Source organism: Salvelinus namaycush, chromosome 8, assembly GCF_016432855.1.
Source record: "Salvelinus namaycush isolate Seneca chromosome 8, SaNama_1.0, whole genome shotgun sequence".
Taxonomy (NCBI): Eukaryota; Metazoa; Chordata; class Actinopteri; order Salmoniformes; family Salmonidae; genus Salvelinus; species Salvelinus namaycush.
Genome location: NC_052314.1, coordinates 8,507,163 through 8,533,333, shown reverse-complemented (window position 1 = coordinate 8,533,333; position 26,171 = coordinate 8,507,163). Strand labels below are relative to the sequence as shown.

Here is a 26,171-nt window from a genome sequence, read left to right as displayed (position 1 = left end):
AACAGTATATCCAGCTTAACTACCTGGTAACTTCAACAGTATATCCAGCTTAACTACCTGGTAACTCCAACAGTATATCCAGTTTAACTACCTGGTGACTTCAACAGTATATCCAGCTTAACTACCTGGTAACTTCAACAGTATATCCAGCTTAACCACCTGGTAACTTCAACAGTATATCCAGCTTAACCACCTGGTAACTTCAACAGTATATCCAGCTTAACTACCTGGTAACTTTACCACTGTATCCAGCTTAACTACCTGGTAACTTCAACAGTATATCCAGCTTAACTACCTGGTAACTTTACCACTGTATCCAGCTTAACTACCTGGTAACTTCAACAGTATATCCAGCTTAACTACCTGGTAACTTCAACAGTATATCCAGCTTAACTACCTGGTAACTCCAACAGTATATCCAGCTTAACTACCTGGTAACTTCAACAGTACATCCAGCTTAACTACCTGGTAACTCCAACAGTATATCCAGCTTAACTACCTGGTAACTTTACCACTGTATCCAGCTTAACTACCTGGTAACTTCAACAGTATATCCAGCTTAACTACCTGGTGACTTTACCACTGTATCCAGCTTAACTACCTGGTAACTTCAACAGTATATCCAGCTTAACTACCTGGTAACTTCAACAGTATATCCAGCTTAACTACCTGGTAACTTCAACAGTATATCCAGCTTAACTACCTGGTAACTTTACCACTGTATCCAGCTTAACTACCTGGTAACTTCAACAGTATATCCAGCTTAACTACCTGGTAACTCCAACAGTATATCCAGCTTAACTACCTGGTAACTTCAACAGTATATCCAGCTTAACTACCTGGTAACTTCAACAGTATATCCAGCTTAACTACCTGGTAACTTCAACAGTATATCCAGCTTAACTACCTGGTAACTTTACCACTGTATCCAGCTTAACTACCTGGTAACTTCAACAGTATATCCAGCTTAACTACCTGGTAACTCCAACAGTATATCCAGCTTAACTACCTGGTAACTTCAACAGTATATCCAGCTTAACTACCTGGTAACTCCAACAGTATATCCAGCTTAACTACCTGGTAACTTCAACAGTATATCCAGCTTAACCACCTGGTAACGTCAACAGTATATCCAGCTTAACTACCTGGTAACTCCAACAGTATATCCAGCTTAACTACCTGGTAACTTCAACAGTATATCCAGCTTAACTACCTGGTAACTTCAACAGTATATCCAGCTTAACTACCTGGTAACTTCAACAGTATATCCAGCTTAACTACCTGGTAACTCCAACAGTATATCCAGCTTAACTACCTGGTAACTCCAACAGTATATCCAGCTTAACTACCTGGTAACTTCAACAGTATATCCAGCTTAACTACCTGGTAACTCCAACAGTATATCCAGTTTAACTACCTGGTGACTTCAACAGTATATCCAGCTTAACTACCTGGTAACTTCAACAGTATATCCAGCTTAACCACCTGGTAACTTCAACAGTATATCCAGCTTAACCACCTGGTAACTTCAACAGTATATCCAGCTTAACTACCTGGTAACTTTACCACTGTATCCAGCTTAACTACCTGGTAACTTCAACAGTATATCCAGCTTAACTACCTGGTAACTTTACCACTGTATCCAGCTTAACTACCTGGTAACTTCAACAGTATATCCAGCTTAACTACCTGGTAACTTCAACAGTATATCCAGCTTAACTACCTGGTAACTTCAACAGTATATCCAGCTTAACTTCAACAGTACATCCAGCTTAACTACCTGGTAACTCCAACAGTATATCCAGCTTAACTACCTGGTAACTTTACCACTGTATCCAGCTTAACTACCTGGTAACTTCAACAGTATATCCAGCTTAACTACCTGGTGACTTTACCACTGTATCCAGCTTAACTACCTGGTAACTTCAACAGTATATCCAGCTTAACTACCTGGTAACTTCAACAGTATATCCAGCTTAACTACCTGGTAACTTCAACAGTATATCCAGCTTAACTACCTGGTGACTTTACCACTGTATCCAGCTTAACTACCTGGTGACTTCAACAGTATATCCAGCTTAACTACCTGGTAACTTCAACAGTATATCCAGTTTAACTACCTGGTGACTTCAACAGTATATCCAGCTTAACTACCTGGTAACTTCAACAGTATATCCAGCTTAACTACCTGGTAACTTTACCACTGTATCCAGCTTAACTACCTGGTAACTTTACCACTGTATCCAGCTTAACTACCTGGTAACTTCAACAGTATATCCAGCTTAACCACCTGGTAACTTCAACAGTATATCCAGCTTAACTACCTGGTAACTTTACCACTGTATCCAGCTTAACTACCTGGTAACTTCAACAGTATATCCAGCTTAACCACCTGGTAACTTCAACAGTATATCCAGCTTAACTACCTGGTAACTTTACCACTGTATCCAGCTTAACTACCTGATAACTTTACCACTGTATCCAGCTTAACTACCTGGTGACTTCAACAGTATATCCAGCTTAACTACCTGGTAACTTTACCACTGTATCCAGCTTAACTACCTGGTAACTTCAACAGTATATCCAGCTTGACCACCTGGTAACTTCAACAGTATATCCAGCTTAACTACCTGGTAACTTCAACAGTATATCCAGCTTAACTACCTGGTAACTTTACCACTGTATCCAGCTTAACTACCTGGTAACTTCAACAGTATATCCAGCTTAACTACCTGGTAACTTTACCACTGTATCCAGCTTAACTACCTGGTAACTTCAACAGTATATCCAGCTTAACCACCTGGTAACTTTACCACTGTATCCAGCTTAACTACCTGGTAACTTCAACAGTACATCCAGCTTAACTACCTGGTAACTTCAACAGTATATCCAGCTTAACTACCTGGTAACTTTACCACTGTATCCAGCTTAACTACCTGGTAACTTCAACAGTATATCCAGCTTAACTACCTGGTAACTTCAACAGTATATCCAGCTTAACTACCTGGTAACTCCAACAGTATATCCAGCTTAACTACCTGGTAACTTCAACAGTATATCCAGCTTAACTACCTGGTAACTTCAACAGTATATCCAGCTTAACTACCTGGTAACTTTAACAGTATATCCAGTTTAACTACCTGGTAACTCCAACAGTATATCCAGCTTAACTACCTGGTAACTTCAACAGTATATCCAGCTTAACTACCTGGTAACTCCAACAGTATATCCAGCTTAACTACCTGGTAACTTCAACAGTATATCCAGCTTAACCACCTGGTAACTTCAACAGTATATCCAGCTTAACTACCTGGTAACTCCAACAGTATATCCAGCTTAACTACCTGGTAACTTCAACAGTATATCCAGCTTAACTACCTGGTAACTTCAACAGTATATCCAGCTTAACTACCTGGTAACTTCAACAGTATATCCAGCTTAACTACCTGGTAACTCCAACAGTATATCCAGCTTAACTACCTGGTAACTCCAACAGTATATCCAGCTTAACTACCTGGTAACTTCAACAGTATATCCAGCTTAACTACCTGGTAACTCCAACAGTATATCCAGTTTAACTACCTGGTGACTTCAACAGTATATCCAGCTTAACTACCTGGTAACTTCAACAGTATATCCAGCTTAACCACCTGGTAACTTCAACAGTATATCCAGCTTAACCACCTGGTAACTTCAACAGTATATCCAGCTTAACTACCTGGTAACTTTACCACTGTATCCAGCTTAACTACCTGGTAACTTCAACAGTATATCCAGCTTAACTACCTGGTAACTTTACCACTGTATCCAGCTTAACTACCTGGTAACTTCAACAGTATATCCAGCTTAACTACCTGGTAACTTCAACAGTATATCCAGCTTAACTACCTGGTAACTCCAACAGTATATCCAGCTTAACTACCTGGTAACTTCAACAGTACATCCAGCTTAACTACCTGGTAACTCCAACAGTATATCCAGCTTAACTACCTGGTAACTTTACCACTGTATCCAGCTTAACTACCTGGTAACTTCAACAGTATATCCAGCTTAACTACCTGGTGACTTTACCACTGTATCCAGCTTAACTACCTGGTAACTTCAACAGTATATCCAGCTTAACTACCTGGTAACTTCAACAGTATATCCAGCTTAACTACCTGGTAACTTCAACAGTATATCCAGCTTAACTACCTGGTGACTTTACCACTGTATCCAGCTTAACTACCTGGTGACTTCAACAGTATATCCAGCTTAACTACCTGGTAACTTCAACAGTATATCCAGTTTAACTACCTGGTGACTTCAACAGTATATCCAGCTTAACTACCTGGTAACTTCAACAGTATATCCAGCTTAACTACCTGGTAACTTTACCACTGTATCCAGCTTAACTACCTGGTAACTTTACCACTGTATCCAGCTTAACTACCTGGTAACTTCAACAGTATATCCAGCTTAACCACCTGGTAACTTCAACAGTATATCCAGCTTAACTACCTGGTAACTTTACCACTGTATCCAGCTTAACTACCTGGTAACTTCAACAGTATATCCAGCTTAACCACCTGGTAACTTCAACAGTATATCCAGCTTAACTACCTGGTAACTTTACCACTGTATCCAGCTTAACTACCTGATAACTTTACCACTGTATCCAGCTTAACTACCTGGTGACTTCAACAGTATATCCAGCTTAACTACCTGGTAACTTTACCACTGTATCCAGCTTAACTACCTGGTAACTTCAACAGTATATCCAGCTTGACCACCTGGTAACTTCAACAGTATATCCAGCTTAACTACCTGGTAACTTCAACAGTATATCCAGCTTAACTACCTGGTAACTTTACCACTGTATCCAGCTTAACTACCTGGTAACTTCAACAGTATATCCAGCTTAACTACCTGGTAACTTTACCACTGTATCCAGCTTAACTACCTGGTAACTTCAACAGTATATCCAGCTTAACCACCTGGTAACTTTACCACTGTATCCAGCTTAACTACCTGGTAACTTCAACAGTACATCCAGCTTAACTACCTGGTAACTTCAACAGTATATCCAGCTTAACTACCTGGTAACTTTACCACTGTATCCAGCTTAACTACCTGGTAACTTCAACAGTATATCCAGCTTAACTACCTGGTAACTTCAACAGTATATCCAGCTTAACTACCTGGTAACTTCAACAGTATATCCAGCTTAACTACCTGGTAACTTCAACAGTATATCCAGCTTAACTACCTGGTAACTCCAACAGTATATCCAGCTTAACTACCTGGTAACTTCAACAGTATATCCAGCTTAACTACCTGGTAACTTCAACAGTATATCCAGCTTAACTACCTGGTAACTTCAACAGTATATCCAGCTTAACTACCTGGTAACTTCAACAGTATATCCAGCTTGACTACCTGGTAACTTCAACAGTATATCCAGCTTAACTACCTGGTAACTTCAACAGTATATCCAGCTTAACTACCTGGTAACTTCAACAGTATATCCAGCTTAACTACCTGGTAACTTTACCACTGTATCCAGCTTAACTACCTGGTAACTCCAACAGTATATCCAGCTTAACTACCTGGTAACTTCAACAGTATATCCAGCTTAACTACCTGGTAACTTCAACAGTATATCCAGCTTAACTACCTGGTAACTTCAACAGTATATCCAGCTTAACTACCTGGTAACTTCAACAGTATATCCAGCTTGACTACCTGGTAACTTCAACAGTATATCCAGCTTAACTACCTGGTAACTTCAACAGTATATCCAGCTTAACTACCTGGTAACTTCAACAGTATATCCAGCTTAACTACCTGGTAACTTTACCACTGTATCCAGCTTAACTACCTGGTAACTTCAACAGTATATCCAGTAGAGGTCGACCGATTATGATCTTTCAACGCCGATACCGATTTATTGGAGAACCAAAAAAAGCCACTATATCAAACATAAGTTTACATACGTTTTCAGACCCTTTACTCAGTACTTTGTTGAAGCACATGTGGCAGCTATTACAGCCTCGAGTCTTCTTGGGTATGACGCTACAAGTTTGGCACACCTGTATTTGGGGAGTTTCTCCCATTCTTCTCTGCAGATCCTCTCAAGCTCTGTCAGGTTGGATGGGGAGCGTCGCTGCACAGCTATTTTTAGGTCTCTCCAGAGATGTTAAATCCGGTTCAAGTCTGAGCTCTGGCTGGGCCACTCAAGGACATTGAGACTTGGCCCGAAGCTACTCCTGGGTTGTCTTGGCTGTGTGCTTAGGGTCGTTGTCCTGTTGGAAGGTGAACCTTCGCCCCAGTCTGAGGTCCTGATCGCTCTGGAGTAGGTTTTCATCAATCAAATCAAATTTTATTAGTCACATGCACCGAATACAGCAGGTGTAGTAGACCTTACAGTGAAATGCTTACTTACGAGCCCCTAACCGACAGTGCAGTTTCAAAAAATATGGCTCTCTCTGTACTTTGCTGTCTTCATCTTTGCCTCGATCCTGCATTTTTGTCCTCTAAAGGAACTGCTAATAATGCCAATTTTCTTTCAGTGAATTTAGATTTTTAATATAGGCCAGACAAACAAGTTTCCTACCTTCTCTCCCTTCCACTTGCCTTCTCGTTATGTGCTAACGCTGCAATCAATTGGTTGTAACTTTGTATTGAGCAAATGTTCACATTTTCGATAGCTGCATATGTGACGTAACCACCATTCCTATTCATAATATCATTGATAACAATAATGCAATCCAATGACAGTTTATTTAACTTTTATTTAGACAGGCTAGCACATACCCATAGACTTAGTCATTGTGCTAACGCTAGTTAGCATTGGCTCCCGAAACTACCTCTAACTTCCTTCATACTGGACACAGAGACATTAAAAATGGTATCCACGAGTTCATATGACTCTGGGGAAGTAGTTAAAGGGCCTCCTTGCCAAAATCCTGAAGTATCCTTTTAACAATGTAATGCATCTCAATAGGAAAATAGTGATTTTACATAATGTAGTAATATTCCACAAATGACTTTAATTTCAATGACAGGTATTTGTATCAACATGTTAGCTTCATAATAAACAAATGTATTTAACGGTTACATATTAGTTGTACATATTAGGGCACAACGTGCTTCAGATGTAGCTAAGAATTCATATTGTATACATCTTATTTTCTGGTGCTCCTAAATTTTATGTTGCGCTCCTAACTTTTTAAAGTTGTGTGCTACAAATTATATTTTGTTTAATTTAGAGCCCTGACCTCAACCTATTATCAGGAACTGAACATCTCATAACTGACAGGAGCCTTGGGTTAACTGCCAATGTCAGAGACAGACAGGCAATGAACCTGACCTGTGTTAGTTTTGGCTCTCATTCCAGAGATTGACTCCCCTGACCCCCTCTGATTCCAAAGGTTGACTCCCCCAGCACATTCCATCCTTACATCTTGAAGTTGCAATATACTTTTTGGGCAACCTGACCAAATTTACATAGAAATGTGTGTGTTAGATCTGTCATTATCATTGAAAGCAAGTCTAAGAAGCAGTAGATCTGTTCTTAGACTTATTCTATGCTTCCTGTTCTTATGTTTTGTTTTGCGTGTTTTGGTTTTGTACACCAGCTTCAAACAGCTGAAATTAATATATGTTTAGTTATGGAAAATATATTTCACAGCGGTTTAGATGGTACAATGATTCTCTACAGTATGCCGGGAGTCTAGTGGTTAGAGCGTTGGGCCAGTAATCGAAAGGTTGCTGGATCGAATCCCCAACTGACAAGGTAAAAATCTGTCATTCGGCCCCTGAGCAAGGCAGTGTTCCATGGGTGCCGGAGACATGAATGTCAATTAAGGCAGCCCCCCGCACCTCTCTGATTCAGAGGGGTTGGGTTAAATGCGGAAGACACATTTCATTTGAATGCATTGTTGTACAACTGACTAGGTATCCCCCTTTTAGTTGCTTGTTTTGTCACACAAATTGAAATTCGACGAACTATTAGAATTTTAGCAACCAGGAAAAGGCAGTGCGATTTCTCCATAGTGCACCTTTTAACTTTCTTGACCCTTATCAAGACCATCTCATAAATGACCATCTGACCCTGCAGTGCAGCTCTCGTTCCAACCTCTCACCTGAAATACGGCCTGTATTCTCTCCACCCAGAGAAGAGGTGGAGGAAGATAAGATAGGCCTGAGTGATGACGGAGAGAAAGAGGTTAGAACAAGATAATTTTAAAAAAAAGGTGAAGAGATAGGATGAAAACCCCATGGGAGGAAATGGAGACGGAGACAGCAAGGTGAGTTATGGGCTGGATGTTCTGGCTGAGGCAGCACATTGAGGCCTCCTCTCCCCTGTCTGTGGAATGTAGGGAGGACAGTACAGATCGCTGAGCCAGGGCATGCTGTGACAACCTCCCCGCTCCTACTGCACACTCTCACTCCTCTCCTCTTTTAATCCACTCCCTCTCCTTCACTCTCTCTGTTTTCTATTAACCCTCTTGTCACTTTTCATTCCTCATTCACTTCTCCTTTCACTTCCCCTCAACCACTGTCCATCTCCTCTCTCCTCTTTTCACCCTCGCTGTCCTCTCCTCCTCCATCCTCTTCTCCTTCCTGTCCTCTAACTCTTCATCTTCCCTTCCCATCCTGTTCCACCTCATCTGATCCAGTTAATACAAACTGTAGCTATGTAGATAGAAACGGACAGAGGGAGGTCTGGTAGTTCTCATCCACTCCGGCTCCATCTTGTCGTTGCCCCCTTTCTCCATCAGTCAGAACTCAAACCATTATTTACATTTGAGTCATTTAGCAGACGCTCTTATCCAGAGCGACTTACAGCTTCCCCTTCCTTTTCCACTCATACATCCTCTTTTAGAGCTAGCTGCAATCCTAGAAAACTAGCGAGCAAGAATGGTTTGACATTTTAGTCTTTGTTGGTGATTTTAATGGGGCTATAAATGTGGTTGTAATTGTGTAATTTTCTTTAATGTCACAGTTAGTCGTTGAATGTTGAGAAGAGGTTTTAATGTTTCCACCCTGGGAACGTACACCATCCAAAGTAAATAAACAACTTTTGCAATGGATCCATGTTCTTAGAAATGATATCCTATTCTCCCCACCCTTTCTCTCCGTCTGTCTCTCTCTATGTTTCGTCTTTCCTTTGTTTAGCCAGGCTGTGTGTAGAGCGAGGGATGGCATGTTGGGGCAAGCAGCCCTTCCCCAGCTGGAATGCAGGGCTTGAGGTAGAGTATATGGAGGGAAAGGAGATGGGAAATAATGGATACGGGCCCCCTAGTGGCCTGCAAAAGAGCAACATGGAGAGGTGAAGGAATACGGGCCCCCAAGTTGTCTGTAAAAGAGCAACATGGAAAGGTGAAGGAATACGGGCCCCCAAGTTGTCTGTAAAAGAGCAACATGGAGAGGTGAAGGAATACGGGCCCCCAAGTGGTCTGTAAAAGAGCAACATGGAGAGGTGAAGGGATACGGGGGAAAGAGTAGCTATGTGTAAAATACTATGTTTTAGAAATGATACACCTGTGTAGACAACAAATTAATTTACCTACCTTGAGTTTAAAATGTTTTGTGATAGCAAATTACAATTTGCCGTTACCCATAAGCCCCTCATTTAACAGCCATCTTTGAGGTAGTGCGTCGAGCAAGTTAAGCAAACAAGATTTGACCTGTCAGTCAGCGCAAAGGTACACTTCCATTGATTTGATACTTTGCTGGGTTTGCTAACACGTTCTTTTGTCCAGATTTGCCTTGCACACGCTTGTACAAACCATACACACAAACCCACCTGACACAAGGTACACACACACACTACTCTCTCATATATATATATATATATATATATATATATATACATACACACACACACACACACACACACACACACGCAGTCCACACACCGTGCCCAAATTCTGCCAGTCCATTGGTCAATGCACCAGTCACTCAAGGTGACCAGTCACTCTTGGTCTACAGTGCCTTTGGCTATATCGTGGGGTTGAAGGGGTGGACTGAGCTTTTGCCAGGCCCGAGGCATATCTACTGCTGTGTGATTCATCTGTTGCTGGCAGGAATCTGTGTTTTCTTGGTGTTAAAAAGGTGGAAGGTCCGTTCACTGACTTTCACACCCAACCCGTTGGACCAGCCAGCGCTGCAAATTGTATCGGAGGGGACAGCAGGAACTAGCTTTTAGTTTTGAACACCATGAATGAACTAGCTTCAAGTTTTGGCCGACAAAATGTAATGACCGTCACAGCCCTAGTGGAGAACACCTTTTTTGTGAACATTTTGAAAATGGATGAATGTTTTCTCATAGTTATTTTAAATAGCTTACTACATAATCGTAATTTTTTTGCCCCCCAAAGATTAGAAAAAGTGTGTAAAATCACCAGGATTTCAGCAACAACAACAAAAAATCAAGAGAAGTGACTGTTTCTCAATGTAATGATAGTATGAAATGATTGTTATTTACTCGTGTAGTAAATTTGCGGTGTACATTTGACATTTTAGTCATTTAGCAGATGCTCTTTTACAGAGCGACTTACAGAAGAAGTGAGTGCAATACATTTTCATAAATAAAAATCATACTGGTCCCCTGTGGGGAACCCACAACCCTGTCGTTTCAAGCACCCTGCTCTACCAACTGAGCTACATGTTGAGCTACAAATGATTATAATTATGTTCCAGCATCCCGACCATCCGGCAAAAATCGTCCCGTGGCTGAATCTAGTTGCCTACCCCTGGCCTACTACTTGACTAGTTTCTTCACTGACTTTGACTTTTCTTTATAGTGACAGACATACCACCAAGCCCTTTTCTGGTCACTGTGACATTTGCCTAAATATTTGAATTAATGGCATTTTTCCATACCGCCTTTTTTTTATCTCGCTTGCATTCTCTTGAATTGGATGATAGATATCAATAGATGGTTGACCGAGCAACAGTAATCAGATTTGGACTTTACGTCAATCCAATGTCCTTCCTGGAGAAACGAGTCAAAAGGCCTGGCCATTGACGTCAGTGTTTAGAGAGACCTTCTTACACAACTCTTTCTTTTTACTCCTCCTTTCCCCTCCCTCGTGGTTTTTTTTAATGAGCAGTGTGTGTTTTTTATTTAATATGGGCCTCAAAGCAGGACACTGTGGTTTGCTGGGAAGCTGTCTTTGACGGTGTAGGTAGTCTAGAAGTTGCCCATCTGACCACTGATACCGGGTCAGATATCTTCTCACCACCCTATGGGTTAGTTTATATTTTTAATTTTACCTTTATTTAACTTGGCAAGTCGGTTAAGAACAAATTCTTATTTACAATGACAGCCGATTCCCCCATGGGAATCCCAATCACGACCGGTTGTGATACAGCCTGGAATCAAACCAGGGTCTGTAGTGACGCCTCTAGCACTGCCTTAGACCGCTGCGCCACTCGGGAGCCCCAAAAGATAGGATTAGGGGGCTAGGATGAACTGATCATAGATCTGTGGATTAGTCCCCAGTGTCATCATCCTGATGCATAGTTCCCTACTGAGCAAATCAGGATATGTTTTATGAGTAAAGTTAGTATCATTTTAACTCGTGAAATATCCATTCACTGTTAAAAGGATCGGATATGAGTTAGATTGGCTAAAGTTTCGGGTTATGGGCTAGCTACCCACGTACTGTTTCTACAGAATGTAGGGTGTCCAATCAGAAATGTGTCTTTTGTACAATGGTTAAAATAATGGCAATTGTGTAGATAATCCTCAAAAAAACAATGATCCAAACATCATGTCTCTCATAATCTGTTAAAGTTATTGGAGTTCTAACCCTTGTAGGATGGTCAAAATTAGGGTGACTAAATCAATGAAGGCCAGAGAACAAAAAGTGGTGAAAAACAAGGAAAATTTCACTGCATCGCGTCAGCTTTGCGAGAATGAAGGCTACCTGACAGGCTCACTTTCCCATTGAACTCATCTTCTCAAATCCGCAGGACATAAAACAAAATATATGTAAGATAAATAGCGATTTTGAGACATGACCTGTAGTATTTTCGTATACGCTTTTCATATTAATGTGAAATTCCTGTTATTTTTTTGAAGGGTTCTCACAAAAACAAGCGAATCTCTGTGAAATCCCTATGGAGCACTGAGCGTACTGCAAGCTTTTTATTTTCTAAATCGTGTCGTGCTAATTTTGCGACCTACGGAAACAACTTTGAAGACGACCACCACAACAAGTCTGCAAAAGTTATGCTGAGAACTGCACCGCTCTGTCAACAGAGCTCAGGTCCTATTATCAGATGTATTGTTTTATTTATTTTATTGAAACTTTATGTAACTAGGAAAGTCAGTTAAGAACAAATTCTTATTTACAATGACGGCCTACACCAGCCAAACCCGGACGACGCTGTGATAATTATGGGACTCTCAATCACTTCCGGTTGTGATACAGCCTGGATTCGAACCAAGGTGTCTGTAGTGATGCCTCTAGCACTGAGATGCAGTGCCTTAGACCGCTGCGCCACTCGGGAGAGCCCACTGTCCCCACTGAACGATTCAGAATGTGATTTAGGCCGTATGGCGTGAGATCATGTTTAGGAAGAAGACCTTAGCATGTCAAACAAAGGATCATTTATACCAATCCAGTGACATTTAGATAATGTTTAGTGTTTGTTATACAGAATAGGATTTATGCAAGTCCAATGTTTAGCCTAGATGTGTGTTTCTTCCATGGAATTTAGTTCATGGCCGAGAACGTGAGATAATGTTTATAGCCTGAGATATAACCAGGTGACCGAAGTGAGTGATGCCATGTCTTGTCTGTGAAGAAGCTGCCAAGAAGCTACGTCAACAGTAGCTAAGAATCATAGTTGTCTCTGTCCGGTAGAAGAGGAACGTGTCCGACCGCACTTTCCACTCACGTCAAATCTTGGGCTATGTAAGAATGAAGTTTATTTGTGTGAGGGATTACAACCTGTAGGCTAGATCTGTAGTCAGTGGTTTGATTTCTACCTGTAAGGCTCTATATGAGGTTGGGTTACATAGGACAGTGGTTCCCAAACTGTGGGGCGCGAGGGGCCGGCGGGCCCCCCCAAAAATTTTATTTAACTTTTTAAAGGAACTCGGTCCAGCTTTCAACTTACTCTTGAAAGTTGCAATAGTAGAATGCACAAGGTGCAATTTCAAAATTGGGTAGTGCATCATCAGTTCCTCTTGTCATATTAGTCATTTCATACTTTTCAGAGCTATTTATAACTTGTCAGAAATGTCCAGATCAACTAGCCCATGTCAGCTAACGTTTTTTGGGGGGTATTTTAATATATATATATATATATATATATTTATTATTATTATTATATTTTTAAATGTCACTCATATCACATGAATACACATTCGACATGGCAAAATGTACGGAATTGCAAGAAAATGTGATTTAAAACAGCAAAATGTTCTTTGCACCCCATGACAAAATGTGTAGAATTGCAGGAAATAAGCTTTAAATCTGCAAATTTCACTCCACCAACGAGTGGTATGGACAGTGCTTGTGCACATAGAAATAAACGTGGCGTGTATGTTTCCCAATTCTGGAAGGGGGGCCCCGATTGAAACAGTTTGGGACCCCTAACGTATGACACCAGTGCTAACTATATTAGCCTGCCTACAACAGCAATGAATTAGTTGTCGTTATCAGGATCATTTCCACCCAAATCGGCTCATATACAATAATGGATTAGTACTATCCAGTAACCGAATTGCTGTAATTCATTAAGTTGTCTTTGAAGCGTGATTGAGCCCACTGTCTTGAATGGAGTTAATTCTGAATAGAGGCCCTGGCTATGGTCCAGTGATCTTGAATGGCTGCCTTCTGATCTAATAGTTGTAAGCTAATCTATGGAAAGTTCCATTTCCATTCCATTACTTCCACTTGTCACCACCTCAAGTACGTAGGGCCCGAAGCCAGGTAGGACTGTTCACTCATGGCCCTAGTGTCGCTCTCACTACTGTTGCTTTCTTTCAATTCAAAAGCTTTATTGGCATGGGAAACATATGTTAACATTGCCAAAGCAAGTGAAGTAGATAATTAACAAAAGTGAAATAAAAATGAACAGTGAACATAACTTCTGTGAGTGTAATCTCACCACCTACCCCTGTCTCTGTCTTCACCCCCTCTCTTTCTCAGTCTCTCTCTCCTTCACGCTGTTCCCCCTCCCTATCTCCCCCTCTCTCACCCTTTTCTCTCTGGTCAGTATAGCCCAGGGCCAGACAGAGGCAGGCGGAGGTTAGAAATAGCTCCTGGGAAAAGGCTCTACCCTATTCTGGCCTCTTTCCCCTCTCTCCTTCCCCTTCTCTCTCTTTCTACTCACCACAGCAGAAGCCACTCAGAGCGAGCCTCTGGAGCACCAGAGCTCCACCCCCCAGCCTCCCTCCCCTCTCCCTCAGAGTGAGCGCTGTGCTGGGGCCAGACGGGGAGACGTGCCTAAAGGCGTCCGTATGCTTCCCATCCGAAACAGTTCGTACATATATTATGATGACATTTTGTGATGTTTTTGTTCGTTTTGGTGTCCAGCAAGGTTTTTTTCAGCTGTTCGTGCGCACATTTTTTCTCGAGGCAAGCCAAAGTCAGTAGCCGAAGTCTATGCCCCTTCGTTGGTGATTGGTCAACAGTAGGGATTCTTCAATGAAGTGTTTGTCATTCAACGAGAGACTAATCGTTTTATGCACATTTTTTCACTTGAGGAATACTGCACCAAACATCTTAAATGTAAAATTGTGAAGCAGAAGTCTTCTAAGGGATTATGTGAGCTAGCTGAACTGACGCCTTAAGAGGAGTTGTGCTGACTGAGTGTGCAGATGGACCTGTACAGGGCCCTATCAGACCACCTCTCTCACTCTCAGAAAGTCACAGAAACACACACAAATAGATAGCAACTCACAGTGCATAAACACACAGGGGCTCTCTCTTGCAAACACACACACGTAAAGATTGACTGGGTGGAAATGGAATTTACCCTGACACACTGATTGGAGCCCAGACCCTGACATACTCCGACCCTTACACACTCAGACTGTGACACACACACACACACACACACACACACACACACACACACACACACACACACACACACACACACACACACACACATACACACTGGGAGTGAGCTGGGCTCCAGAGATCCCCCAGATTACTGTGTCTTTGTGAGCGTCCATGCTACAGCTGCAACCCCAACGGTCCAGCCTGAGAGAGGGGGGGGGGGGGCAGGGAGAGAGACTAGGGCCCATATTCACATAGCGTCTCTGAGTAGGAGATTTAGATCATAATGAATTACATAATATGGACGGGGGGGGCTGATCGTAGATTAGCACTATGAGATACTTTAATGGATACCAGTCCTGGCCAGAGAAAGGGGAGAATTGAGAGAGAGAGATGGGTTCAGAAGAGAAAAGAAAGCAAGGGAGAATGAAAGATGGTGAGAGACGTGTCTGAGGAAAGTAGGGAGAAAGAACAGTTTGTTGTATTCCTTTTAACTCATGATCCTTTGTCATAACCTGACCTTTTTTTTGTCCTTCTCACTGCCTTTGCTGTAGTAGGCCTATTTCAACATTGCTTTTCTACTGTCTTTGTACTCTCAAAGTTGATGATCGATATCAACCAAGTCTACATTGTGTCATGCCACTATGAACTAGACCTCAGACTTTGGCCCAAACTATCAAAAACACCACCTCCCGTGTTCACACTAATTCCCGAAAGGTTGCTGGAACGAATCCCTAAGCTGACAAGGTAAAAATGTCATTCTGCCCCTGAGCAAGGCAGTTAACCCACTGTTCCCCGGGCGCTGAAGATGTGGATGTTGATTAAGGCAGCCCCCCGCATCTCTCTGATTCAGAGAGGTTGGGTTAAATGCGTAAGACACATTTCAGTTGAAAGCATTCAGTTGTACAACTGACCAGGTATCCCCCTTTTCCTTGCTTGGAGGTTTGGAGGTTTGCCTCACCGTCTCTCACCAGTAACACCACCAGTCCTGTTGTGGTAAAGCACCGTCTCTCACCAGTAACACCACCAGTCCTGTTGTGGTAAAGCACCGTCTCTCACCAGTAACACCACCAGTCCTGTTGTGGTAAAGCACCGTCTCTCACCACCAGTCCTGTTGTGGTAAAGCACCGTCTCTCACCAGTAACACCACCAGTCCTGTTGTGGTAAAGCACCGTCTCTCACCAGTAACACCACCAGTCCTGTTGTGGTAAAGCACCGTCTCTCACCACCAGTCCTGTTGTGGTAAAGCACCGTCTCTCACCAGTAACACCACCAGTCCTGTTGTGGTAAAGCACCGTCTCTCACCAGTAACACCACCAGTCCTGTTGTGGTAAAGCACCGTCTCTCACCACCAGTCCTGTTGTGGTAAAGCACCGTCTCTCACCAGTAACACCACCAGTCCTGTTGTGGTAAAGCACCGTCTCTCACCAGTAACACCACCAGTCCTGTTGTGGTAAAGCACCGTCTCTCACCACCAGTCCTGTTTTGGCAAAGCACCGTTTCTCACCATCAGTACACCAGCAGTCCTGTTGTGGTAAAGCACTGTCTCTCACCACCAGTCCTGTTGTGGCAAAGCACCGTTTCTCACCATCAGTACACCACCAGTCCTGTTGTGGTAAAGCACCGTTTCTCACCATCAGTACACCAGCAGTCCTGTTGTGGTAAAGCACCGTCTCTCACCACAAGTCCTGTTGTGGCAAAGCACCGTTTCTCACCATCAGTACACCACTAGTCCTGTTGTGGTAAAGCACCGTCTCTCACCACCAGTCCTGTTTTGGCAAAGCACCGTCTCTCACCATCAGTACACCAGCAGTCCTGTTGTGGTAAAGCACCGTCTCTCACCAGCAGTCCTGTTGTGGTAAAGCACCGTCTCTCACCATCAGTACACCAGCAGTCCTGTTGTGGTAAAGCACCGTCTCTCACCAGCAGTCCTGTTGTGGTAAAGCATCGTCTCTCACTACCAGCCCTGTTGTGGTAAAGCACCGTCTCTCACCAGCAGTCCTGTTGTGGTAAAGCACCATCTCTCACCAGAAGTCCTGTTGTGGCAAAGCACCGTCTCTCACCACCAGTCCTGTTGTGGTAAAGCACCGTCTCTCACCAGCAGTCCTGTTGTGGTAAAGCACCGTCTCTCACCATCAGTACACCAGCAGTCCTGTTGTGGTAAAGCACCGTCTCTCACCAGCAGTCCTGTTGTGGTAAAGCACCGTCTCTCACTACCAGCCCTGTTGTGGTAAAGCACCGTCTCTCACCAGCAGTCCTGTTGTGGTAAAGCACCATCTCTCACCAGAAGTCCTGTTGTGGCAAAGCACCGTCTCTCACCACCAGTCCTGTTGTGGTAAAGCACCGTCTCTCACCACCAGTCCTGTTGTGGTAAAGCACCGTCTCTCACCACCAGTCCTGTTGTGGTAAAGCACCGTCTCTCACCACCAGTCCTGTTGTGGTAAAGCACCGTCTCTCACCACCAGTCCTGTTGTGGTAAAGCACCGTCTCTCACCACCAGCCCTGTTGTGGTAAAGCACTGTCTCACCACCAGCCCTGTTGTGGTAAAGCACCGTCTCTCACCACCAGCCCTGTTGTGAAGTCAAGTAGCTACATGTCCATCTACTGCTCGTCTCCCGGCCTCATAATTTAGTTCCAAGTGAGGTTCAGTCAGACACAAGAATGTGGCCTCATCGTCTCAACATGTAGCCTATTAAACGCACTAAGCACGTTCTTCTGGCGTCGGGCCTCTCAATGCAGCAAACCTGTCTGGTGAGATGACTAGAGGCCTGTGGAACATAAATCAGACAGCTAGCATGTCTAGTGAGATGACTGGAGGCTTGTGGAAAATAAATCGGACAGCTAGCATGGCATTAGTCATGTAAACACCTTACTCTGATTATCATAATCGGCGTAAGGTCAAAATCGAAGTAGGCATAGTCTACTCAGAAAACCAGGTGTTTTAATCGATCTTTCGAATTATTAGGAAATACATTTTTACGATATAGACCATTTTAGATTTTGTGGCTATGGTAACTAGTGACAACCGTGGATCACCTCTACATAATAAGGCTGTGACGTACGTATTGTGGGGGTTCTTTTTTCGCACCCCGAGGACTCTCCTCTCCACGGATTGGCTGCAAGTGGAGAAAGGGGGGCTGGCAGTTGCGAAAGCCACAAATACGTTTCTCTTCAGGTCTTATGTACAGTGAAAGTTGAAGTGTTTAATTTTGGAGCCTCATCCGAGAGCGACGGTGTGGATAGAAGTTTTTTTTTTTTTTTTTAAAGTTTTCCCATCAAGTATGGTCGGAGATTACTGTTCTATTTCAGGCGAAAATACGGATATGCACTCACAGAGGAACGCAAAAAGCGGATTAAGTTGTAAAATGGTCCTTCAGGCGGTGGGCAAAGTTTTAAGGTAAAATAACAATATGTTTGAATTTGTCAGGTTTAAATGGTTTATGTTCATCATACTTGTTGCGAGCCTTCTCCATAATGTGAAGACAAGGCAGCAGTGGGCTCGCGACGGTACGCGTGACAGCAGCATGCTTGGTTTATAGTGGAACTTTCCATGGGACAGCAAAAGGAACGTTCACTGTCTGATTTGGGAAATATAATTTTGTTGTAAAAAAAGAACAATCTGCTAATCATATACTTGACGTTTTAGATGTATTTCGGATTTCTAAAACGTTGGAGTACAGTTTGGATAAACTATGCACAAAGTAGGCTATCGACTTGATAGCCATGGTGTGTGTCACGACCAAAATCGCCACTAGCCATGGTGTGTGTCACGACCAAAATCGCTAAAATGTTAGAAGTAGGTAGCCAATACTGTCATTTTCATATCGGTAAACGTTCGTCTCTGAATCAGTTCTTGGTTTTGATGCGTGGCAGCAGAAATTGGATGCGCGAACATGTAGTTTTACAGACTGGTATCATAGATTAGACGTAACATAGTAAAGGTATACTCGGGACAATCCAATTATCTTACGTTTGGTATGGTTACATAAGATATAAGGTTACTTAAGGCAAAAACGAAAGGAGGGTGGTTGGTCGGGTGTAAAACGCGAATGTCTAGCAATCCAAAGGTTGAAAGATAATCCATCCACCTGACAGGTGTGGCATATCAAGAAGCTGATTAAACAGCAACATCATTACACAGGTGCAGGTTGTGCTGGGGACAATATAAGGACACTCTAAAATGTGCAGTTTTGTCACAACACAATGCCACAGATGTCGCAAGTTTTTAGGGAGTGTGCAATTGGCATGCTGACTACAGGAATGTGTTAATTGCTTTACCATAAGCCGCCTCCAACGTTGTTTTAGAAAATGTTAAAGTACGTCCATCTGGCCTCACAACTGCAGCTCTTCGTGGATGAATCCTGGTTTCAATTGTACCGGGCAGATGGCAGACTGTATGGTGTCGTGTGGGCGAGCGGTTTGCTGATGTCAACATTGTGAACAGAGTGGGGTTATGGTATGGGCAGGTATAAGCTAAGAACAATGAACACAATAGCATTTTATCTATGGCAATGTGATACTGTGACGAGATCCCGAGGCCCATTGTCTTACCATTAATTCGCCGCCATCACCTCATATTTGAGCATGATAATGCACAGCCCCATGTCGCAGTGTTCTGTACACAATTCCTGGAAGCTGGAAAATGTCCCAGTTCTTCCATGGCCTGCATACCCATCAGACATGTCACCCATTGAGCATGTGTGGGATGCTCTGGATTGTCTTGTACAGCAGCGTGTTCAAGTTCCCGCCAATATCCAGCAACTTTGCACAGCCATTGAAGAGGAGCGGAACAACATTCCACAGGCCACAATCAACAGCCTGATCAACTCTATGTGAATATATGTCTTGCTGCATGAGGTAAATGGTGGTCACACCAGATACTGACTTAAAAAAAAAAATCTATCCATGCCCCTACCTTTTTAAGGTATTTGTGACCAACAGATGCATATCTGTATTCCCAGTCATGTGAAATTCTTAGATTAGGGCCTAATGAATCTATTTCAATTGACTGATTTCCTTATATGAACTGTAACTCAGTAAATTGTTGCATGTTGCGCTTACTTTTGTTCAGTGTACTTACTACTTTTTAGCTATTTTGCAACTACTTAGCATGTTAGCTAACCTTAACCCTTTAACCTAACTCCTTTTCTAGGAAATGTTATCATTAGCCACCTAGCTAATGTTAGCCACAACCAATTGGAATTTGCAACATATACGTTTTGCAAATTCGTAATACTCTACATTGGTATGTGGACACCCCTTAAAAATAGTGGATTAGGCTATTTCAGCCACACCTGTTGCTGACAGGTGTATAAAATCGAGCACACAGCCATGCAATCTCCATAGACAATTATTGGCACTAGAATGGCCTTATTGAAGAAGTCAGTGACTTTCAAAGTGTTACTGTCATAGGATGCCACCTTTCCAACAAGTCATTTAAAATTTCTGCCCTGCTAGAGCTGCCCCGGTCAACTAAGTGTGTCTGTATAGGGGATCGTATGAAATGGGTGCTGGACATCCACAAATGTAATGCATACGAAACGTAACATATACTATGGATTGTCTTGGTTTACGTACAGAATAATACGAAATGTTCTGAGACCACGTTGCAGACAGTTTTATGAAGTCTGGCACTAAACATCTAGATACTTTTAGAAACTCAAATGTGCTGTCAACTTTCCCACTGCAAAGCTCTACTTGCCTAAGCCTAATTATACTGTTTTCTCCTTGCAATATTCTTCACAGCTCAGAATTTAAAAGGGAAATTGCTGTCTGTGTTTAGCTGTAATTATTACAGGCTTATTTGACTCTCCAGTTCCGTGTTAGGCTACCTCTGACTAGTGTATTGCTGCTATGTGGCAAAACCCCCTAAGCTTTACATGGCTTCCAGCACTCAGCGACTGCACGACAGATCTCCACAGCAAGACTGAGCAAGAATGGGAGCAATGTGATACGCCTCCTCAACCGCTGTAAATAATTAAAGCCTCAGTTTTATTCAAACACTGCATATTAAGAGGTGTTTTAGATTGAAAGACCATAAACTCATTTCTTTCTCTAAACATTACAACAGCACAACTTATACATGCACTGTTACACAAAGCATGTTTTTTTTGAGGTTGGCTGTTTCGGTATTGCATACTAAGACATAACTCAGACTTAAAGGGGGGCAGCGTTTTGAAAATAAACAAATTCATTGGACCATTCATTGGACCATTTTTGCAAAGAGTTATGGGAAATTAGAATCGCATTGTCTTAACCTTTTGTTATCTTCAACCTAGCCTAAAATCAGGAAACTCTTTTATAAACACCAAAATAGGCCATAATTCGGACCCGCTGCCCTAGAATTTTGCCTCGTCAACAGTCACGTAGTCAGTTTAAATCTTGTGGCCCTAACCACGGGGCCTGTCAGTGTGGCCTTTCTGTGTAAAGTCTTTGAGAGACATAATGAGGCTAATCCTTCTTGGGACAGAGTGGACACACTCCACCTCCATCACAGGAGTTTTTTCAACCAGCACAAAGGGCAAAAGCCTGGAAACACACAGTCCTAATAATGGAACCTTGGGTAATAGATACTGGTATGGCTTTAAGTAATAGATACTGGTATGGCTTTTTTTATTGGCTTTAAGAATGTCTACCATCTTAGGATTCCGTGTTGTTGGAATGCATTATCGTACATTACATCAGGGCTGTCCCCGACAAAATCTATATAAACACATCCTATGTCTGTTAACCAAATCAACTATATTCACTAAGCGTGTCTGCATTAAGCACACTGTTTGATTTAAATAATTAAGACACACAAATGATAAGAGGGAGTCCGACCAGCAATTGATTTGATTGTGCTGGGCCGGGCTCACACTTGCTGTGTTAAAGACAGCGAGTGACTAGTACCCGTTGTCTCTCTCCTCCCTGCTGCAGCGACCACCACAGTGTTTATCGCCCTGTTGCTGAAGCTGCAACATAAATACTGCCATTTCTGACTGAAAAGTTCTCTTACCAAAATCCCTCATTTGTTTAGGAAAAACATTCCCTCAGCCCATGCTCTCTTTGTGACACATGTATGCATCACGTGCGCGTGACCAATAGGGCCTGATCTATAGCATATCATAATCACATCAATAAATTGGTTATAACAAACTCTGAACACTGTAACATCAAAATGGATACGGAGGACGTGACAAACTCTAAACGGGAATGTTTAGGCTACTGGTGGCTCATGAGGTAAACGGGAATGTTTAGGCTACTGGTGGCTCATGAGGTAAACGGGAATGTTTAGGCTACTGGTGGCTCATGAGGTAAACGGGAATGTTTAGGCTACTGGTAGCTCATGAGGTAAACGGGAATGTTTAGGCTACTGGTGGCTCATGAGGTAAACGGGAATGTTTAGGCTACTGGTGGCTCATGAGGTAAACGGGAATGTTTAGGCTACTGGTGGCTCATGAGGTAAACGGGAATGTTTAGGCTACTGGTGGCTCATGAGGTAAACGGGAATGTTTAGGCTACTGGTGGCTCATGAGGTAAACGGGAATGTTTAGGCTACTGGTGGCTCATTTGGTAAACGGGAATGTTTAGGCTACTGGTGGCTCATGAGGTAAACCGGAAGTCAGATGTGTGGAATAAATTAGACTAGTTGTGGAAAATACTGGAGCTGGGGGAAAAAATAAGGTGAGTGCTGCGTGCATATTATGTGTGCCAAACAGGTACTGTTAGATCTACTTTTTCTGACAGTGTGGAACAATGTAAACAACACTAAATAAATGATCAGCGTAGCAGAGAGTGTTGCGCCTTTTATTACAGAAAAGACTAAAAACAGTCGCATTCATTCGTGAATGCAATTTCCAAAATGAAACGGTTTATTTTTTGTTTAAGCTAATTCTTCAAAGCTTGCTTTATTTTATTTTAAAACTAAAATGCTTGATTGCATTTCAAATCATGAATGACTCGTATGCTGTGTGATGACATGAAATAATGATGGATTGATACAGTAGCTTGTATGAAATATAGGCCTAAGTAAGTTAGAGTATTAAGACTAAACAAGATGCACTCTTAGTCCTACAGCTCAATGGTGGTTATACAAGGCTGCTATACTAAGCCTACTAATGATAACTACATGACTTATTATTAAAATGATTAGCATAATAATAAGAGAACAAGAAAAAGGAGTGTTTATTATAAATACTTTTTGGGGCAATTTGGAACAAGTGTAAACAACACTAAATACATGAAATAATACCAGAGAGCCTGTCCTAACGGATACAAAGTGTAAAGCCTTTATTACAGCAAAGCAAAGATTAAAAACAGCCACATTTGTGATTGTTTACATGACATGTCGTTCCATGAGGCTTGGTGCTCACGGAATCAGTAGGCTATTAAACAAACACTCAAACAGGCAACAGAAGCAGGTTCTGTCTTATTTCTATAAATAAATCATTTATAAAGCCAGGCACATTTAACAGTTAGGCTATTGATTATAGACCTAATTAAGTTGGTTTTAAGAAAAGTGAGGAGAGTAGAGAAAACAGCCTTTGCCTTATTGTCTATTACTCATTCTGCTGCTGCCTCCGCTGCATTCTTCTCAACACCAATATGCTGGTTAACTTTGCAATTATGCACATAGCAACATGTTCTAGGAAAAGGTGCAAATTCAACAGCGTTCTGATGTGTTTTCAGAACTGTGGACAGCGACCACTATCCAATGCGGGAGAAAGCGCATTTTGTTATAAAATATTTTTTTATTAGTGTTGCATAATTGTTCTTATGTAATATAACCATATACAATTTCAGTAGCACATGTCTGAGTGCAATCCCCACGTCTACAATGGAGTAGTCCACTCAGACATGCACGAATCAGACTGGTCTCTTGTGCACTCTATATATAGATTTTGTTGTTGTTGTTGTCGCTACTGCTCAACTGAAGAAATCTCGGTCGACCAACAGCCTATCAACCAAACAATCAACCAGTGGACTAAATGGGGTCAGCCCTACATTACTGTAGCGGATAACAATCTGTAAAACCTAACAGGTAACGACAAGTTCTTCTTCATACCCTTGCCTAACTTAATTTACTTTAGAATACCACAGCGATTTGAAATTGGTTGATGCACCTACACGTACCACCTTTAAAAGTTTGCTTTTATGACCTTCAAGGGGATTTTCCAGTGACGTTTGAGGAAGAAGAACAAAACGGTTATATGAAGTTAATAAGTAGGCCTACAGTATGTCTAGTTCTCAGCTCACAGGGAAGAAAACACATTACCCAACCTTGTTTCCTCAATAGTGGAACGGCTGAATACAGAGGCAGGTTACATTGAGGTTGAACTGGGTAAATTCATGTCGAGATGTATGGGTTAGGATAACTAGGGCTTGTTAGAAGACTGCACAATGAAATCCTGACTTTGAGTACATGAAAAATCCCTCTATGTAATCACTGATGTGATCTGATATGACTGGATAGGTGAACAAGGTGTGGCGGAAACCTTGCATCTTGTGAAATCAGTAATTACTTCAAGGAAATGAAGGAAGGATACCTTAATGGAATACTGGACCAGAGGGGGCTAGGCCCCGAAGATGCTCTCCTCTCTCCCACACGTCTGTTGTGATGTTGATGACCCTACATTGTGTCCGTGGTGCTCTGAATGGGGTTTAGTCCGATAGCTTACTCCATGCTCTACGGAGAAGCTATATGCGGAGCGCATTGTGTCCGTGGTGCTCTGAATGGGGTTTAGTCCGATAGCTTACTCCATGCTCTACGGAGAAGCTATATGCGGAGCGCATTGTGTCCGTGGTGCTCTGAATGGGGTTTAGTCCGATAGCTTCTCCGTAGAGCATGGAGTAAGCTATATGCGGAGCGCATTGTGTCCGTGGTGCTCTGAATGGGGTTTAGTCCGATAGCTTACTCCATGCTCTACGGAGAAGCTATATGCGGAGCGCATTGTTGCAGTGTCGCTTTTCGTCACAAAAAGGGCGTGAAATGGTAGAACCTGCTGTAGCCAACTAGCTAGCTAGGTGCTTTTCCTCATCATGACCAAAACATGATGACGTTCTATTTTTAGCTGATATGGGAATGAATACAATAGCAGCATATCAAACTGGGATAATGTTTGATGTTTCACCAGAAAGTATAATATTATTTGCCAGGGCATATTTCAAAAAAATATATAAATCTGATTATTTCACATGGAGATGTGGGAAGCTAAAAGGCTAGCTAGCTTGCTATGTTTGTAGCCAGGCTAACACCACTTAGCCAGGCTGCCAGTTAGCTACTACCAGCAAGGGAAGGCGACTCTTTCTTGCTTGACAAAACAAAAAAAACGTTGCTGTCGCCCGTTGTGAATGGGAGTGGGAACGGCGAGTTGTTCATGGTGCCAAAAGGTGTCCGCTGCTCCAAAAATCCCACTCCACACACGCATGTAGTGAACAGAGTGATGCTTGTAAGTAACCTTATGGCAGCACAGAGGCATGGGGCAGCACAGAGGCATGGGGCAGCACAGAGGCATGGGGCAGCACAGAGGCATGGGGCAGCACAGAGGCATGGGGCAGCACAGAGGCATGGGGCAGCACAGAGGCATGGGGCAGCACAGAGGCATGGGGCAGCACAGAGGCATGGGGCAGCACAGAGGCATGGGGCAGCACAGAGGCATGGGGCAGCACAGAGGCATGGGGCAGCACAGAGGCATGGGGCAGCACAGAGGCATGGGGAGGAGGGACCTTGAGCCTCCAACACATTGTGTAAGCGAGCCTCTGTCAAGTCAAGTGATCCTCTGTGCCGTGAAGGGAAATTAATGTGACTGGGTAACATGGAATGAAAGTACATTCAACAAGGTTAATAAGAAAAACCGATGTAACAGACGTCCCATGGCTATAGAAGACTTGCATCAAACAGGCCTCAGGACAGTTTGGCCGTGACTTCTGAAAGTAGAAGAAATCAGAGAAGACTGCCATTGTTACACATTTCCTCCGAGACTATCTGAGTATGATATGTGTGGAGATTTCTGCACTTACTCCTTCCTGTATCTTTATAACCCAGTAATGGCTGTTATGGCTTGGCTGGCTCGGCCTGCACCTCCTCGGTCTGTGGTTTTTCAGGGAAAAGAGCCATTGAGAAGTATACTCAATTTAGATGTCTGAAATAGATCTGTAGGTCTAACTGGAATCAAGGAA

At 42.6% G+C, this 26,171-nt stretch overlaps 1 protein-coding gene across 4 annotated transcripts in view; it reads left to right on the top strand.

Moving 5' to 3' along the window:
• Positions 1-26,171, top strand: part of LOC120052368 (MOB kinase activator 2-like) — a 110,477-nt gene that overhangs the window by 67,124 nt on the left and 17,182 nt on the right. Inside the window, exon 1 of one of the 4 annotated variants that reach the window (XM_038999225.1) lies at positions 18,203-18,408. The exons of the other annotated variants lie outside the window; for them this stretch is intronic. Within the exon in view, the coding sequence (XP_038855153.1) occupies positions 18,293-18,408 (116 nt within the window). The 5' untranslated portion in view covers positions 18,203-18,292. Of the gene's footprint in view, positions 1-18,202; positions 18,409-26,171 lie in introns of those variants that run through there. 4 annotated transcript variants of the gene reach the window in all.